The sequence below is a fragment of the Oncorhynchus nerka genome, linkage group LG7 (genome assembly GCF_034236695.1).
Source record: "Oncorhynchus nerka isolate Pitt River linkage group LG7, Oner_Uvic_2.0, whole genome shotgun sequence".
Lineage (NCBI taxonomy): Eukaryota > Metazoa > Chordata > Actinopteri > Salmoniformes > Salmonidae > Oncorhynchus > Oncorhynchus nerka.
The window spans coordinates 40453344-40472029 of record NC_088402.1 but is presented as its reverse complement, the minus strand read 5'-3'; the positions used below and the strand labels follow the sequence as shown (position 1 = coordinate 40472029).

The window sequence follows — 18686 nt, the reverse complement described above, 5'->3', positions numbered from 1 at the left end:
CCCAATAATAATCCATTAATTTGTGAAAAAACAAAGAAACGAGTCGTTTGTTTCCCTCTCAATAAAGACACTGTTAATACATTGTTTAATTTTATTGACTACAATGTAGCCTAACATCATCGTACTTATTAAGTAGGGGGTTGGTCTTTTAGTCAGGTGCGGATTGCAGACGGAAGCGGAAATTGTAGTTTTTTTTTTGCAGATCTCTGAAAACATCTCGAAGGTTCGTATTCCTTTGAAATAGACGCATAATCATATAAATAAATGTATGCTCAATGGAAGTATGTATTTTAAAGGTGTCAGTTGTCCATAAAAGTAGACCAAAGCTATATTTCCAAAGCTGTCATCAGACGGCTGTCGTTGACAGCTAGCTTGCTCTAAAAACAACATTCGACAGCCATGAAGACGCACTGACGGTTTTTAGCTACGCCGGTCGCTGTCCAAGGTGCTGAATCGTGATGCCTTTCGTAGATGGATGTACATAACGCAACTAGCGTTCGTGACGAGACGAAAATTGCCAAATAACATGCTAAATTGACAATAGCCTACTCAGGTGCATAGCTAATCGGTAACACTGCAGAGCCTGGATTTGTCGCCATAGTATTGGCATTGCAATAATGCTCGCTAGCTAGCCACAGAGCTAGCTTAGCTTTTTGCAAACATGAATGGTGTTGATTTGATCGCAATCATGACTAGGTCTAGTTTCTAGGCTGCTTTCGGCATTTTCTGTTAGGCATTTACATTATAAAAACACAAACAATTTGTTTCCCAATGGCATGTGAAGTAGCTTCTTCACTAGCCTAGCTATGTCATTGCTTTGCTCCCTTTTAGAATATTTTTCCAGATCTGTATGTGCTGGGACCCGATGTCGTCGTGGAGAGAGAGACTAAAAGAATGAGCATCCAGTGAGCCAGTGAGACCAGATCGCAAGACAGACTCACGTCTTTGACATCCCCCCCACTATCCGTTTTTATTTCAATAGGTATGGAGATGTAGCTATCAGCAGCATGATTTGGGATAAATGCCAAGCAGCTTCTCCTGTGTCGATACCTGCCATTACGTGAGGCGAGACAGAAGCCTCATTCATATATGGACGAAAGCTCTGTCTGCTTCCGTTGAGTATGCGTCTGTGTGTGTGTACATGCTGTTACTAGTCTTTATACTGACTAGGTCCTTGTGATTTGAGACACCCCATTAGGCGTCATGACGTCCTCCATGCTACGCCGACAATTGAAGAACCTTGTTCAAAACTTCTCTGAGGCTGAGGTCAAGGTAAGGGAGATGATTTACTTTACCCCATCCCCCATCTTGTCTTTGACCCCTCTCCTTTCCCCTCTTTCCTTTTCCCTACACTCTCACTTCTCATTCTCTTCTGTCATCACTCACTCCTCCTGTTCTCTCCTTTCTTGCTCTCTGTCCTGCGTTCTCAGATTTTTCTCCTGATTTGTCTCATCTTCCTTGCACTCTCTGCCACGACATGCTTCCCTTCATCTTGACTATCCCTCTCTTTCTCCCCTCTTGATGTTGTACCCAGGGTGCGTCAATTTTACCTTGCAAGGGCCGGTGTGGGTTCATTCTTTTGTGACAGCCAATTAGTAGCACACCTAATTCAACTGATCACAGTCTTGGATCATTTAGTAGAATCAACCTAGTACTGCTTGGCTGGAGCAAAAGCCTGCATCCACACTGGCCCTTGCAGAGTAAGATTGGCCACATATGCTGTTCAGTTGACACTGTCAGCATTCCAAAATACCTTTGCAGCTTCCTTCTAATATAAGACACACCCTCTGTAGCAGAGCATGAGTCAGTTCTCCATCTGTTACCCCTGTCTGTAACACCAGTGACTCTATCACCAGTATTTCCCCTACAATTAAATACAGTAGCACAAGTGAACAATAATCTGTATTAACACTGCTGTATGTCTGTCAGGTGAGGGAGGCCACCTCCAACGACCCATGGGGTCCCTCTAGCTCGCAGATGGCTGACATCTCGGACCTCACCTACAATGTGGTGGCCTGCAATGAGATCATGACCATGCTGTGGAAACGCCTCAAAGACGATAAGAACTGGAGGCACATCTACAAGGTGAGGGCAAAGATAAATAATTACGCATGTACAGTACCAGTCAAGAGTTTGGGCACACCTACTCATTCAAGGGTTTTTCCTTATTTTTACTATTTTCTAAATTGTAGAATAATAATGAAGACATCAGAACTATGAAATAACACATATGGAATCATGTAGTAACCAAAAAAGTATTTAACAATTCAAAATGTATTTTATATTTGAGATTCTTCAAAGTAGCCACCCTTTGCCTTGATGACAGCTTTGCACACTCTCAGCATTCTCTCTACCAGCTTCATCTGGAATGCTTTTCCAACAGTCTTGAAGGAGTTCCCACATATGCTGAGTACTTGTTGCCTGCTTTTCGTTCACTCTGTGGGCCAACTCATCCCAAACCATCTCAACTGGGTTGAGGTTGGGTGATTGTGGAGGCCAGGTCATATGACACAGCACTCCATCACTCTCCTTCTTGGTCAAATAGCCCTTACACAGCCTGGATGTGTGTTGGGTCATTGGCCTGATAACAAATTATAGTCCCACTAAGCACAAACCAGATGGGATGGCGTATCGCTGAAGAATGCTGTGGTAGCCATGCTGGTTAAGTGTGCCTTGAATTCTAAATAAATCACAGACAGTGTCACCAGCAAAGCACTCCCACACCATCACACCTCCTCCTCCATGCTTCTCGGTGAGAACCACACAAGTGGAGATCATCCGTTCTTGTACTCAGCGTTTCACAGAGACACAGCGGTTGGAACCAAAAATCTCAAATTTGGACTCATCAGACCAAAGGACAGATTTCCACCGGTCTAATGTCCATTACTGGTGTTTCTTGGCCCAAGCAAGTCTCTTTGGTTCCTATTGGTGTCCTTTAGTAGTGGTTTCTTTTCAGCAATTCGACCATGAAGGCCTGATTCATGCAGTCTCCTCTGAACAGTTGATGTTGAGATGGGTCTGTTACTTGAACTCTGTGAAGCATTTATTTGGGCTGCAATCTGAGGTGCAGTTAACTCCAATGAATTTATCTTCTGCAGCAGAGAACTCTGGGTCTTCCTTTCCTTCCTTTTTATTTTTGGTTATTCAGGTTGGTTGGTGGTTTTTCAAGTGCTTTGTAAAACTGTAGCCCATATATTTAATCTTTCTGTGAAAAGATGGTCTTTATATTATTTGACACTTTCTTCTTTGTTTTTTTCTTCTAATGCCACAAATCAGATACAAATAAAGGTCCTCCACAGGATGTGTATTGGCATGGGAAATATATACAGTATGTATGGTAATCTTTCTCAGTATTTACAATCCGCTTAAATACCCTCCCATCTTTGCCACACTATGGTGTCAACTTAACTTTTTATGTATTTATTTTTATGTTGATGACCGCTCCCATTCAGTGATTAAGTCGCAGAGTGTTTTTAAGGAGCAGGGGACGCTCATCTGGATCCCCCATTTTGTTTTTCTCCCATCCCCCAACTGCAGTCATTGACTCTGCTGGAGAACCTATTAAAGACGGGCTCAGACCGCGTTCTGAATACGATGAAGGACAACATCTACATTGTGAAAGCGCTAACAGAGTTCCGTTTCCAGGACAAGGATGGGAAAGATCAGGTACTAAAGCTGGCTAAATGCATGTTTGTCCCACCAACTCCTCTGATATGCAGGTTCCATCTCCAATGTACTCTTTTTGAAGCCTCCCCACCTGAGAAATTCACTGTGAGCTCATTTACTAATGAATAATTATTATTAGCATAACTCCAGTGAAAGTGCTTTGTAGAACAGGAATAGGCTTAAACTGGTCCGGGAGACCAGTCCAAATATTGAGTGAGGCTTGAGGTATCTGACTCGACTAACATCTAAGCTAACACATTGCTTTTCCATGCATACATGATCATTTGAGCTTCCCCTTACTAATTCTGCACAGTTACATTTAGGGATCACCATGTCTTCAGAAAGAGAGCTGCCTAGCAGTACTAATGATGTCTCCTCATGCTATCCTTTACAGGGGGTGAACGTGAGGGAGAAGGCCAAGGTAGTACTGGTTCTTATGGAGGACGACGAGAAACTAAAGGAAGAGCGAGAGTTTGCACTCAAGACCAGAGACAAGATCTCAAAGAACGCCACTGGTGAGCGTTACAGAGCACACTCAAAAGTTGAGAGACTTCAATTGACCATTTCCCTTAAAACATTCTTGGAAAATCCCTACAGGACACAAAACTGAATTGACCCCAACCCTGCTTTACCATAATAATGTATCTCGTTATGCTATATCTTATCGTGCTCTTTCTACAGCCTCCTCGGACGACCCCAAGGACCCCAAGGACCCCAACTACAAGCCAGTGTATGTCCCAGGAGCCACCGGGCTCCCCTCCCTAGCCAACATCCCGTCTGTGGCTGATCTTGCCGCCAGCTTTGAGGCCAAGAAGCAAGAAAAACTGAGACGAGAGGCCCAGAAAAAAGAGGAGGAACGAAGGGTAAGTATTACAACTTAATAGTCAGATTTCTCCCTTTATTTGGACTTTCAAAGGCACCTTTCAAAGGTAAATGATTGTACACTTCGGACATATTGGATCATCTACCAAATAAATGTGTGTTTGGCATCATGATTGTCCAGTCTCTTATGTAATTGCAGTCAAAGATGACCAAGGAAGAGCTTGAATGGGAGGATGCCGCCAAAGCAGGAAAGCCTAAGGTTGCTGATGGCTTTGGTGGGGCAGATGAACCATCAGAGGACGATGCATGGGGCGCAGCAGCCAAAGCACCCACTCCTGATCCTTGGGGGGGTGCGCCCAAAGCTCCATCCGAGGATGCATGGGGTGCACCATCTAATGCTACAACAGAAGAAGCAGATCCTTTTGCGGCGCCAGCCAGTGCCCCAATAGATGGTTCAGATCCTTTTGCGGCGCCAGCCAGTGCCCCAATAGATGGTTCAGATCCTTTTGCGGCGCCAGCCAATGCCCCAATAGATGGTTCAGATCCTTTTGCGGCACCAGCCAGTGCCCCAATAGATGGTTCAGATCCTTTTGCGGCGCCAGCCAGTGCCCCAATAGATGGTTCAGTTCCTTTTGCGGCTCCAAAAGATGGTTCCGATCCATTTTCGGCACCATCCAATGCACCATCTAAAGTTGAAGCTGATCCATTTGGGGCACCAAAAGATGATCCATTTTCAGCACCATCCAATACACCAAAAGGTGGTTCTGATCCGTTTGGGGCACCAAGAGATGGTTCAGATCCTTTTGCGGCTCCAAAAGATGGTTCCGATCCATTTTCATCACCGTCCAATGCACCATCTAAAGTTGAAGCTGATCCGTTTGGGGCACCAAAAGATGATCCATTTTCAGCACCATCCTATACACCAAAAGACGGTTCAGATCCTTTTGGGGGCCCATTGAATGTCCCAACGAAGGGTGCTGATCCTTTTAGTGCACCATCCAGTCCAAAAACCGATGCTTCAGACACGTGGGGTGCTCCATCTAATCCACTGTCCGAAAAGAAGGCTGATCCCTGGGGAGACGAGGGGACCACAGCTGCCTCTCCCCCCACAGATCCATTTGGCGATGGCTCGAAGGCTGATGGTGACGCATGGGGACCAACAGGTAAGCAGTGATGGTTATAATCTTGTGACACCATCACATGAGCTCTTAATTCAGATTTTTGTCTCAATCCTTAGGTTAAATACATGATATAAAATGTGTATACGATCATTTTAAGATGTAGAGCACAATTTCCATATAACAATTTTTCATTGGAGTTCCCCTTTAAATCCGTTTAACCCCACCCCCTTTACACCAGCATCGTCTCCGCCCATCGCCAGTGACCCTTGGGGTGCACCTGCAGCTCCCACCGACACAGCATCCACAGACGACCCCTGGGGAGATGGAGGGGCTTCCACCACCACAGACGCTATAAACTCTGACCCATGGGGAGCTCCAAGTAATGGAACAGGTAATGTACTGTAGTATCGTATGCTTTCTCAAGGCTGTTGCCTCCAAGCTCTGAGGAAGGCGTCTGACAGGCCACAGTGTAAGCCTATCTGTTTGTCCTGGCAATAAACCTTAAACACCCTTGCATGCAGACATCTGAGTGCCCCTTTTTCTTTTTCTGGGATAGTCGGCAATTGAAGTGCCCTGGGGTAAGATGTTTTTAAAATGTATTCCTATGTCTCTTTGTTGAGCACCGTATTCCATTTTTCAGTCAAGCTGAGCTGAAGAGCGCCTGTGTACTCTAACAGATCCCAGTAATGTGTTTGTGTGTTAGCGCCCCGTCTGTCTTCCCTCTATGCCTGTGCCTCCGACACTATACTTGACACACCCTTGTCGTCATACATCTTTCATGATACACACTAATATTGTAATATCGTGATAATATTGTAATATTTCGCAGAGGCCTAATTTTCCTCTCTCTCTCTCTACAGACAATGGAGCCACAGAGGACGAAGACAACAAATCGCCAGCTTCCTTCCATGGTGCCGGCGCTTCGCTCGTGGACGTGGGCTCAGTCCTTTCCCCCCAAACCCAAACACCCCCCTGCACCAAGTAACAAAGTAAGGACGGGTAAACGAGAGACTGAGAGAGATAGACAGAGAGAACCAGAGGGTGAATATGAGAAGTATATTTCTGTTCATTTAAAGCAGTGTTTGTGATTCAGTGTTTTCACTAGGCCTTCCTCCCCCCTATAGTGCATAACTGTTGTGTGGGTCAGTATCGGTAGTAGCCATGCATAGATTTTAGAGATGTAACCTTTTCACTCCTCTCTCTGTTCTATACTCTCTCTTGGAATGCTCTGTACTGTATATCTGTCCTCCCTCCCTTGCCCCATTTTCTTTTGCTTTTCCTAATTTCCTAGGCGTTTTACAAGGCCCAGGCATGGCTGGCCCTATGGGCAGAGTCACATCTATTGCTGGAGTGTCTCGTACTACAATCTCCCCAAACTCCAGCCTTTTTGGTTCCACCCACATATGTCCTACGGTGTTACCCGCCTTTGGGTCCCACAACCCCTTGCTGGGGCCTCCTTTAACCCAGCTATCATCCCATTCCCTGGGAATGCCTCATCCTGGCCTGGCAATGCCTGAAATGGGACCTCAGATGGCATGCCCCTGTTTTGGAGCTGGGATGGTACAACCCAATTGTCTGGGTTGGGTTCCTCAGGCAGGACACGCTGCAGTGGCTCTGCAGTGGAGCTTCCACTCCTCAAATGGGAGGGTGGTCCCTTTGCAGTGACACATGATTTTAGACACCAGAATGGGAGATCCTCCCCAACGGAACAACAATCCTATACTTTTTTGAAAAGCTACAACCTGTCCAGCTCACCTTCCTCAACCCCAATATCTGCAATGGTTAATATAATGTACATGTCCAATGTAAGTGTATGCAATAATATGTAAGAAATTAAACAAGACAAAATATAAGTATCTCAAAATAGTTTTTCCAAGAAAAACATTCAATTTTGGTTGATTCGATGTTCATTTCGGTTCTTTCAAGAGTGAGAAGCTGAGATGGGGCCGTAGGAGTTAGTTCCATTTAGTCCTTCTGTGATTTTGTTCTTGTGCTGTGATTTTTCAATTAGACTGGTTATTATCAATGCTCACCTTCTCTATGCTTGACTCATAAGGCTCTGAGATAGGTGGATGGAGGGTTAAGAAGACCCGATGAATCATTACAGTAGTCTACAATGGAACATGTACACAGAAAGAACAGGATGTCAGTAGAGCTGCTATCAGGAGGTGTGTGTGTGTGTGTGTGTGTGTGAGAGAGAGAGAGTTTTGTGTAGAGGTGAGATCCTTGAGCAAAAGTAACTTATTTGTGATTTTTTTTTAAAAGTACAATTGTATCTATTTATTAATTTACTTATTAGCCTATTTACTGTATTTATTAATTCAATTATTTGTTTGTTTCTTGAACACTTGGCCTCCGACAGATACTTTCAAAACAAACTAGAGCCATATTCAAATTCAATCATCTCACATTATTGACAGCAAGCATCAAAGTGGTCATTGTCCTGTGGGTTTCTTTAGTTGACCATTGACTTTAGTTGGAAAAGGTCATATCCAATTGGATAGAACCCATAATCATAATCAGCCAATAACCAATAGTGGCTTTATTTCGCTTTTGTCATTTTATACACTTAAGTCTACTTATTTACTTGTGTTTGGGAACAAACAGATTGTGTACAAATGAAAGCTGAATTTGTCATCTTTTTTTTCCTGTCCTTGCGTATGTTGTTGAAAACTGTATCTCAGTCAGTTGAAAGTCTTTTTGTCAAATATTTGTATGACAAGACAACATCCCATGCACACGGTATTGTTATGTTTATCTATTCAGTGAGTTTTCATCGTAAGGCCTATGAATCCTACGGGATGCTTGTCATTCTGTGTTTTGCGTTTCCTCTTTGGCCTCAAACAAAACAGTTGAAATACAACAACACAGTACACAAAATGTGAAATGAAAATGAATTAATCTGAATCGTAGTGCAAAAGGATTAGTGTTGTTACGATAATACATTTTATCGTGGCTACTATTATCATTTAATTCCTATGATATACTTTTTTATTTATGTCAAGGCTGTGGTGGAAACTGTGACAGTACACATTTGAGAAATAAAGTTATTCAATACTTGAGATCTCAGATCTGACTATGGTATGGGCAAATTCTCTCTTTTTTTTGTTGGCATTTCTTGCTTTAAGGTGTCTCCACCAATGCCTTTTATCTCTTGATTGAGGTGTATGGCCTATGCTCAATCCACATTTGTCTCAACATCAGTGATGGTACCTATTACAAATGGCCACATGAGGGCTGGTGAAACATCTGTCACTACAGGCACTCCAGTACAGCGTTATATCTCCCTTTTTAGTTTACACCTACACGCATGTGCGCCACAATTCCAATGCCCAATTTCAATTATTTTTAATTCAGTCGCTCACGTCACTCTTTCAGCTCCTCGCCAAAATAGTGATGATTCAAAGTGATTTGTGGACATAATTTGAGGAACAGCTGTTTGAAGGGGAGTGATCTCAACGGAGTAGAGATTGCTGGGTCGAAGGGAGATTGGGTGGATCAGTGTTGAGTGTACTACATAACTTGAACACTCCAAATGACGGGATGAAAGCGAGGGGGTGAGCGGCGCACATACTGTACATTCTCTAATTCCACTCCTCATTCAGAGTATGGCATGACCTTTGGAAAGCAGGGCGGTGACTCGTCATCCGGGTCAAGATGGGGATTCCCCGGAGGCGAACAGATAAACAGTATAGAACAACACATGACCCTTAATCATTATGTAGTGAACTACAAAGTAGAATCATGGATTTGCTTAAAGTGGAGCGTAAGAAATTGTGGGAGAGAGAGCGAGAGAATGTGACGATGGATGATAGATAGATATAGGGAGCAAAGGGAGAGATAGTAACAGATGGGTTTGTGAGGATTAAGTGAAATCTGGGTGGGTTTGTGATAGAAACTCACCCAAGAAAGGCAGAAGCGTGAGGAAGAGAGGGAGAGAGAGTAAGAAAAGGTGAAGAAAGTTAATCTGGTAGAGGACAGAGTGTCGATGTCTCTGAAGGCCTTATATGGTATGTTTTTTTTTCTTCATTCACAAACATCCGTTCGGTAACTTTCATGCATGTATTGTACAACCGTATGGGGGGACAAGGACTCAATGGAAAGCCCGGCGATATGCAGCACAGAGAAATTACAACCGGTATGGCCATTTGAACTCAAATTTAGGCACAACTATTACAGGACATGAAACTGCGTGTGTGATTGTGTGGCTGTGTCATATTTAATCATATTGCTGGATAATGGGGATAGGAGATTTCCTTTGGTTTACGCATTAAATTGATGCGGTTCCTAGACTGCTGCAAATATTTTCCGGTTTCGAGTCAAGTATAAAAACATTTTTTTTGCCGGAGTATCTGGAGTTAATATGGATGAGACTCTTAGGAAGGAGATATTGATTGACAGTTTGCAACAAACGTTTTGTTGAAACGCTTACAGATTTGGAAAATTAAGAGCTTGTAATTTAATACCTTTGGGAGAAATTTACAATGTTTGAAGGTTATTCTAATTGTTGAAATATTTTGGTGTCGTGATGGGATAAATTAAATACCCGAGTCTGATTAACTCCTGTTTTTACTGTAATGAGGAATAATCTCTGTCATTATTTTGTGCCGCAATTGACAACCCAATCTGGCAACAACACAGCTTTACTCTCTTCGAAAAAAGGGTTCCAAAAGGTTATTTGGCTGTGGTCTTTTTATTACATTTTTACATGTAACATATGCTCTTATTCAGAGTCCAGGGTTCTACCTGGAACCAAAATGGGTTCTCCTATGGGTACAGCCGAATAACCATTTTTAGGTTCTAGATGGCACCTTTTTTCAAAGAGTGTATAGTGGTAATTGATGCAGATGTCGCCAGATTAAATAGAAATACACAAACATCTGTGATTCTGCTATCTTTGTCAGATTGCTATTTTACATAAAGACCATATCAACACAGATGGATTAATATTTCAATGATTATTCCCTAAAGCAAGGTTCGCGGACGGAATTTGTCCCCCAAGTTTTCTAAGCAAAAAAATCTAATAACATTAGTTTTTTTGTTTCATTATAGAACATTAAATACAGTAAAAACACCAGGAAATAAGATCCAAGTGATTTTTAAATAAGAAATCTGTTCACAAGTATTCCCACGCATAATAAAAGGCCTTATCTCAGCTCACTGGTCACGATGGCAACACCCATCCGTAGCACGCGCTCCAGCAGGTGTATCTCATTGAGCATCCCCAAAGCCAACACCTCATTCGGCCGCCTTTCGTTCCAGTACTCTGCTGCCTGTGACTGGAACGAATTGCAAAAATCGCTGAAGTTGGAGACTTTTATCTCCCTCACCAACTTCAAACATCAGCTATCTGAGCAGCTAACCGATCGCTGCAGCTGTACATAATCTATTGGTAAATAGCCCACCCATTTTCACCTACCTCATCCCCACAGTTTTTATTTATTTACTTTTCTGCTCTTTTGCACACAAATATCTCTACCTGTACATGATCATCTGATCATTTATCACTCCAGTGTTAATCTGCAATATTGTAATTATTCGCCTACCTCCTCATGCCTTTTGCACACATTGTATATAGACCCCCTTTTTTTTCTCTACTGTGTTATTGACTTGTTAATTGTTTACTCCATGTGTAACTCTGTGTTGTCTGATCACTCTGCTATGCTTTATCTTGGCCAGGTCGCAGTTGCAAATGAGAACCTGTTCTCAACTAGCCTACCTGGTTAAATAAAGGTGAAATAAAAAATAAAAAAATTGAGAAAAATGTGATGGTAAGCAAGGTTGAAATGATTGCACTGTATCTGTTTGGGCTTTTTGCGGTCAATTTGCAGTCTACAAATTATTTGTAATTGTGTTCCGGCCCCCTGACCATCCGCTCAAGAACAAATCGGCCCGCGGCTGAGTCTAGTTGATGATCACTGCGCTAAAATATCCAATAATCATTCATGGAGTCAAGACAGACCTCAGAGGTGCGTTTAGTTCGCTTGAACGTTTGCTACGTTGCTGAACGGTTTGTTCGGAACAACACTCTTCCCCAAAACGTTATTGAACAAAGTTTGAGTTATTTTTGGTGGGTGTGGTTTGAAGCAATGTGTGACGTGTTTAAATGGCAGTGGCCATGCTGACTGCATTCACCATCTCCCAACCCCTCCTTGTTTTTCAACTGGTCGTTCAGTAGCCTTTTCTGTTCAATTGCTCGTTCCAGAACGTAAATCATACCGAACGCAACCCAGACCAGTACACTAAACCATCCGCATAGGATGATGAGTGTGATGATGCAGAAGATTGTGATTATGAAGATTGTGACAATGATAAAGATTGTGCTGACAGGATATGATGACAATTATGACGATGATAGGATGACGATTGTGTGGATTGTGATGCAAAAAATTGTTGTGACTATGAAATGATGATGATGGTCTGTTTACGTAATCCACATAGTCCAATGTATATACAATATGTAATTTCAAATTTAGCTGACTATATGGATTACATTGTTGTCTAAGCCTATTGCCATGTGATATGAAATGTTTCTACATAAAGGAGATTACATCAAGACCAGTGCTTTCTGTAGATTGTGTCCCCTTAATTACTCCTCCCGATACTAATCCAAATTATTTGTCTTGCTCTATAGGTGGTTGGACAGACGTTACGAGTGTGGGATTAAACAGATTGATTTTGTACAGGGAGATTAACACAGATTAATGAGGATTACGAGTCTACAGAGAGGTAGACGAATCATTATATCAAATCACAATCTTCCTGAGAAAGCCGAGATGCACGGGAAGAACAGAATGTTTCCCGAGAAAAAGGAGACAGGATATAATAAATAATTAGTGGTTCTGTAAAATGTAAGTGTTTATCTTCCAGGACCCAACTGTATACCAACGAACACATAATAAATCCACGTCATATACTGGAAATATGGGATGTAGCATATGGACGTAAAATGTAAGAAGTGAATTATATATATTTTTCTTCCCAAATCAAAAGCTCTCTGCCTGGTTGCCTCAGTTCAATGACTGCTTTCATTTGTAAATTATTCATCACAAGTTGTTATTGCGGGACCACAGCTGGATCAGCGTGTAAAGTGTGGAGGAATATCGAAAGGACTAATTGAAGGTGACAGAGGCTAGCTAGCCCTCATCCAGTCCGTCTGGCTCGGTGAATAAATCCTCCCCTCTATTGCCCTCTTCTTCTACTTCTTCCATCCCATAATTTTCTCACAGTTTCCTAATCCCACTCTGCCATACCATCCCTTTGTCAATCCCCCTTTCTCTACTCTATATCGCTTCATTCCATTTCCCTCATTCGGCCTTGTCATTGAGTCCTCCCACCGGTTCCCTCCTCATCGTCATCACTGCCCTCACTCTAGCTGATCTCTCATCTGTCATCCCTGTACCCGTCCTCTAACCAGCCCCCATCACCCTGTTTCACCATCATTCGTCTCAAGCTCCTCTTGAGACACCCCGTCTCTCCCCCGACCTCTGTCTCTCCATCGGAGGGCCACTTTTTCTCTTAGCAGTGGCCCCTGTCCCACCCCCATAAGCCACCATGCTGGAGAACATGTCACGATGCAACCGCTCCCTGCTCTCCCTGTCCCTGACGTCACTGGCCCTGGCATTGTCCATCCTGGCCTTCTGCACCTCGTACTGGTGCGAGGGGACCCACAAGGTTGCCAAGCCCCTCTGCCTCTCCCCGGTCAAGTTGAAGAACTGCGGACAGAACAACAGCCAGCCCTACACCACAGGTAGGGAAATAATTCACCTATTCACCTGTGCAAGAATGAATGTGGAGCCCGGTACCTAAATAATGATTTGTTTCCCTTGCTTTGTACTTGTGGACTCACCCATGTTGAACCAACCCCTGAACATGAATCATGACACTGAAATTTGTTGCTTTTCAGAGAAGGCACACAAAGGTTTGTTGACAAAGCCCAATGTATGTATTCTCAAACTTTGTTGACTATCTGGATTACATTGTTGTCTAAGCCTATTGCCATGGAATATGCAATTTTCTACATAAGGTAGATTATGTAAAAAACAGATTTCATACGGATTTTGCTGTAGATTGTTGCCCCTTCATTCCGTTGACACCAGGGGGTGGTTTATGGACTCATGGGCACTTTTTTATCTCTGTCCCTGAAGAATATTGAATTATGGTCTTGAAATGCCTTTGAGAAAATTGTTTGGAAGGTGTGTGTTTCTGGAGTTTATTGTAGAGAAATTACAGTAGTACGGTGTGTAAACTAGATGCATATATTTCGCCTAAAACTGTCTAACCGTTCCTGTCCCAATGACCCTCTTAACCTCTCTTTTCCTCAGAGACTCCCACTCTGGACCCTAAGAAGCCGTCAAACAACATCACCTTGTCGCCCCTGGAAAAGGAAGAGCAGGCGAGGCTTGAGAAAAAGGCCCTCGCCAACGCAGTGCACTACATCTGGGAGACAGGCGAGGATAAGTACATGCTGCGCTACTTCCACACAGGTTTCTGGTTGTCCTGCGAGGCACACAACGAGGGTGAGCATTGGGTCTTTATCCAGGCCATTGTTTAAGTATGCTTTACCTTTTATAGAAAGGGGGGTTATTAAGTAGCCTTCATCCCAAGAGCCTAATGATGCCTGGTTCTTGCACTGTAAGATCCAATCTTCTCAATGAATGTACTTGCTATGACTGTGATATGTGGTTGTCTCACCTAGCTATAACGAATGAATGCACTAAGTAAGTCACTGGATAAGAGCATCTCCTAAATGACTAAAATGTAAATGAATCTCTAGCCTTAGCCAGTAATTGCTTGACACGGAGAACTTCATTGGAAAAGTGAATAAAACAGGATACGGCTCTTGTTTTAGGCTGTTGATCTACAGAACCTTGATTGAGTAAAGTCTTACAATAGAGTCGGACCTAGGACGTTGACTTGTGGAACCCCAATAATGACTGGACACTAGTTACTAGAATGCACTATAATGTTGATATATCTATCAGCAATTACCATTGTATATTTGAATGTGGCTGTTTTGCTGTTCCACTGTCAATCTATCTCTGCATGACTGGTTGCTTTAACACCATACGCATTCACTGATCTGGGATAGTCCCTAATCAACCAAGGCTATTTAGAAGTAAATTATCACAAGCGGGTGCTCTGTTAATAATTGAATCATCTTTAATGTTGGCAATGTAAGCTCGAGTCAGTGAAGGAAAACTCAAAGTAATGTCTTTGCATGTCGCCTTAGGACTAATTTGCAAAATCACTGTAGAGAGGGGAGAGTTAGACCTTTTGTCTTGACCCTAGATAGAGAACATCTGGTGGATTATTCTACTCCAGTAAGTGTCCCCCTCTGATTACCCATGCCAATTGGAGCACTATTTTAAGATCTCACAACAGACACTCATGGGATCTAAATTAAATCAGTATGTCCCATTTCCTTGACAAGGCCCTAAAAGATACAGTACAAGTGAATATACTGACTTAAGTTGTATTTGTTGCTAATCATATTGTATTTGTCTTACAGAGGAGAAATGCCGGAGCTTCATTGAATTAACTCCAGGAGAGACACAAGGTTTGTGCTCATTGAAAGTAGATATAGGTGAAGCTAATACGTCGCCATTTAAATTGCAGGTCGTCAAGTCAAATAATCACTGTATGCCAACTTTTTCTTGCTCTACCTCTCTCCAATCTTCATTTTCCCTCTCTCTCTTTCTATCGCTCTCTTCCTCAATCTATTTCTCACTCACTCACAGGGGTGCTGTGGCTGTCAGTAGTATCAGAGTTTGCGTACATAGGCCTGTTGGCCATGGGCTTTCTCCTCATGTGGGTGGAGGTGCTGTGTCTCTGTGCCCATAAGGAGATGTACGCTCTCAAGATCAACGCCTTTGCCGCAATATGCACTGTCCTTTCAGGTGAGACGGCCACGACGAGCGGCCATGTCTCTTATCACCACAATGATCTATACCAAGTCTTTTGAGCATTCTGTAGAAATATTCACAAGGTAAAGCATTGATTATTGGATGTTGGTCAAATAAATGAAGAGATTGTCAGAAAATCAATCACTCTTCCTTTCTCGCTCTCTCAGGTCTGATGGGGATGGTGGCTCATATGATGTACACCACAGTGTTCCAGATGACTGTGAGCATTGGGCCAAAAGATTGGAGACCACAGACCTGGGACTACGGCTGGTCATTTGTGTAAGTATTCCCTTCGACATAGTTCACCCAAATTTACAAAATTGCTTATTTTGTTCCCTTACCCTGAAAGCAGTCTTTGGACATGGAGATTCTACAATCCATGATTGGTTTGTTTACCTAGGCACTGTCTCCAACCATTAGCTTAAGTATTTTCTAACCACAGTCCAATTGAAAACCGTGGAGTCCGGAATTATTGGATACCTTCATAAAGATGAGCAAAGAACTATTTGCTATTTTATTTTTATAATTGTATTATTTTTATACTATTACAATTTCTCAGAGAAAGCGATTGTGTTTATCAACTAGTACAAATCTCAAAAAGATAGGGGTACAAATCCACAAAGAAATGGTTCATTGACCACAAAATCTATATTTTGCAATGGCCATCTGTCTCAGGATTTGAACCCCATTGAAAACCTGTGGTTTGAATTGAAGAGGGAAGCAGAATAAGGATATCAAGGATATCAAGGATATCAAGGATCTGGAAATATATCTGTATGGAGGAATGGTTTAAGATCCCTCCCAATGTGTTCTCCAATTTCATAAAACATTTGATTAAAAAGACCTTATCCACGCAAGGGGAGGGTACTGGAGTATTGAAAACAATAATCCAATAATTGGATTATCCAATAATAAATTATTGGGATCCAATATTTTTTTATATATTTTTTTACTTCTTAGACAAACTAACACAATTCTGAGCAACTGTATTAGTATAAAACAATATAATAATACAAAAAAAAGTGAGCATACAATATAGCACAGTATTTGTATTGTTTATTTTATACTGTGTTTTTTGCTTATCTTTATCAAGGGATCCATTAATTCTGGACCCGATATCAGCATATTTTAAACTTCTAGGCCATATTTACAGCCTATTCATAACCAATGACCACTACGGCCCTACCATCCTTTCTCTCTCTTACCCTCAGTCTAGCCTGGATCTCCTTCAGCTGCTGCATGGCGGCGGCCGTCTTCACCCTCAACTCCTACACCAAGACGCTGATAGAGATGAAGCACCGCACCCGCGTTCGTCTGGAGGAGGCCCGGGCGGCCATCCAGGCCCCCTCGTACGACGAGGTGTTGCAGGTGGCCGGGGGCGCCTGCTCAGTCAGCAGCCTGCTCCAGCACTGCAAGCAGGGGGCGATGATCGACCCCGGTCCGGGGGTTCCAGATCACAGAGGGCTGGTGATGATGGCTGGTGGCTGTGGGACAAAGGGGTGTGAGGACTGCGAGAGAGAGATGGATGAGATTGAGGATGCCCTGGATAGGGAAGAGAGGGAGGAGATGGAGGGAGAGGACTGTGGGAGGTGCTGAGGGAAGGGAGAGGTTAAAAAGAGGTTCTAGCCACCTGGAACTTATTTTTGTCTTTTATTTTTTACTGTTTTGAAATTGAACTGTGAAATGGACTGTGCTTGATTTCAGTACCTCAACCCATAAATTAAATATGAGTAGATAAAGCTCTACAACCACACTCAGATTGACATGTATTGTCTGGGAAGAGATCAATAGAGACAATCGCTAAGAAATGCCTGGCATTGGCCACATTTAACATATATATTATATATTATTTTTATTGTATTGATGGTAACCCTGTTATTACTATCCTGATATTGATAGTAACTGTGGTGACATTGTGAATAAAAGTGGTTAAAGTGAAACTGTTTCATGTCAATTACTTAGTATTGGGATTTTCTCTGAGTCTCTTGTCATGCCAGTTCTAATTAAACTGGATGAATCCCGGGCATTGTCGGTTGGGACAACTCTCTCAATATCACCGGTTGATGTCCAGAAAGAGATGAAGTGATCTTGTAGTTAAACAGACAGTGATGCAAAGATGACATGAAAATACAGGGAGCTTCGGAAGTTAACAGATGCTTGACAGAAGATTATGTCAATAATCTCCCCAGTCAGGAACAAGGGCAGAGAGAGAGGGGCTAGGGAAGGATGGATTGATGTGTGTGACAGTCATCTCTAAGTCTGTAGGGATATTCATATATATATACACAAAATGACACCCCCTTCAATTAGTGGATTTGGCTATTTCAGTCCCACCTGTTGCTGACAGGTGTATAAAATTGAGCACACAGCCATGCAATCTCCATATTCAAATATTGGCAGTAGAACGGCCTTACTGAGGAGCTCAGAGACTTTCAACATGGCACCGTCATAGGATGTCACCTTTCCAAAAAGTCAGTTCGTCAAATTGCTGCCCCAGTCAAATGTAAGTGGTGTTTTTGTGAAGTGGAAACATCTAGGAGCACCAGTGGTAGGCCGCACAAGTATACAGAATGGGACCAGCGAGTGTTTGAAGCACGCAGCGCGTATATGATCATCTGTCCTCTGTTTCAATGCTCACTACCGAGTTCCAAACTGCCTCTGGAAGCAACGTCAGCACAATAACTGTTCCGTCAGGAGCTTCATGAAATGGGTTTCCATGGCTGAGCAGCTGCACACAAGTCTAAGATCACAATGCGCAATGCCAAGCGTTGGTGTGGTGTGGTGTGGTGTGTAAAGCTTGCCGCCATTGGACTCTGGAGCAAAGGAAACGCGTTCTCTGGAGTGATGAATCACACTTCACCACCTGGCAGTCGGACGGACGAATCTGGGTTTGAACGCTAGCTGCCCCAATGCAGAATGCAAACTGTACAGTTTGGTGGAGGAGGAATAATGGGCTGCAGCTGTTTTTCATGGTTCGGCTTGGCTCCTTAGTTCCAGTGAAGGGAAATCTTAATGCGAGAGAGATTGCTGACATTATAGATGATTCTGTGCTTCCAACTTTGTGGAAACAATTTGGGTTAGGCCCTTTCCTGTTTCAGCATGACAATGCCCCGTGCACAAAGCGAGGTCCATAAAGAAATGGTATGTCGAGATCAGTGTAGAAGAACTTGAC

The 18686-nt window shown here is 42.9% G+C and overlaps 2 protein-coding genes across 5 annotated transcripts; both read left to right on the top strand.

Annotated features, from left to right (window-relative positions):
* The first annotated feature begins 164 nt into the window (after positions 1–164).
* epn1b (epsin 1b) lies at positions 165–8685 on the top strand. 3 transcript variants are annotated; one of them, XM_029663546.2, is made up of 11 exons: positions 165–223; positions 832–982; positions 1187–1272; positions 1930–2085; positions 3538–3666; positions 4061–4181; positions 4348–4529; positions 4688–5651; positions 5848–6000; positions 6470–6598; positions 6901–8685. In XM_029663546.2, the coding sequence occupies exons 3-10, from the start codon at positions 1204–1206 to the stop codon at positions 6592–6594; spliced, it is 1899 nt and encodes a 632-aa protein (XP_029519406.1). In that variant the 5' UTR covers positions 165–223; positions 832–982; positions 1187–1203; the 3' UTR covers positions 6595–6598; positions 6901–8685. The 3 variants fall into 3 exon arrangements, with proteins under 3 accessions (XP_029519406.1, XP_029519407.1, XP_029519403.1); XM_029663547.2 differs by lacking the exon at positions 6901–8685 and adding an exon at positions 6166–6187 and having other exon boundaries at positions 6470–6545; XM_029663543.2 differs by having other exon boundaries at positions 6470–8685.
* A 51-nt stretch (positions 8686–8736) lies between these two features.
* si:ch211-232m10.6 (uncharacterized protein LOC572203 homolog) lies at positions 8737–17444 on the top strand. Of its 2 annotated transcripts, XM_029663548.2 has the most exons (7): positions 8737–9619; positions 12244–13359; positions 13934–14128; positions 15121–15168; positions 15350–15508; positions 15682–15793; positions 16726–17444. In XM_029663548.2, exons 2-7 carry the CDS (start codon positions 13164–13166, stop codon positions 17108–17110), a joined length of 1095 nt encoding a protein of 364 aa, XP_029519408.1. In that variant the 5' UTR covers positions 8737–9619; positions 12244–13163; the 3' UTR covers positions 17111–17444. The 2 variants fall into 2 exon arrangements, with proteins under 2 accessions (XP_029519408.1, XP_064876575.1); XM_065020503.1 differs by lacking the exon at positions 8737–9619 and having other exon boundaries at positions 11195–13359.
* The last annotated feature ends 1242 nt before the right edge of the window (positions 17445–18686 follow it).

What these genes read in the sequence shown, in the direction of transcription:
- epn1b (XM_029663546.2), top strand. Translation starts at nt 1,204, where the DNA reads ATGACGTCCTCCATGCTACGCCGACAATTGAAGAACCTTGTTCAAAAC. An exon ending in GATCTCAAAGAACGCCACTG is followed by an intron (nt 4,182 to 4,347) that starts GTGAGCGTTACA and finishes CTCTTTCTACAG; the next exon opens with CCTCCTCGGACGACCCCAAG. An exon ending in AGCTCCAAGTAATGGAACAG is followed by an intron (nt 6,001 to 6,469) that starts GTAATGTACTGT and finishes CTCTCTCTACAG; the next exon opens with ACAATGGAGCCACAGAGGAC.
- si:ch211-232m10.6 (XM_029663548.2), top strand. Translation starts at nt 13,164, where the DNA reads ATGCTGGAGAACATGTCACGATGCAACCGCTCCCTGCTCTCCCTGTCC. An exon ending in CTGCGAGGCACACAACGAGG is followed by an intron (nt 14,129 to 15,120) that starts GTGAGCATTGGG and finishes TTTGTCTTACAG; the next exon opens with AGGAGAAATGCCGGAGCTTC. An exon ending in AATATGCACTGTCCTTTCAG is followed by an intron (nt 15,509 to 15,681) that starts GTGAGACGGCCA and finishes TCGCTCTCTCAG; the next exon opens with GTCTGATGGGGATGGTGGCT.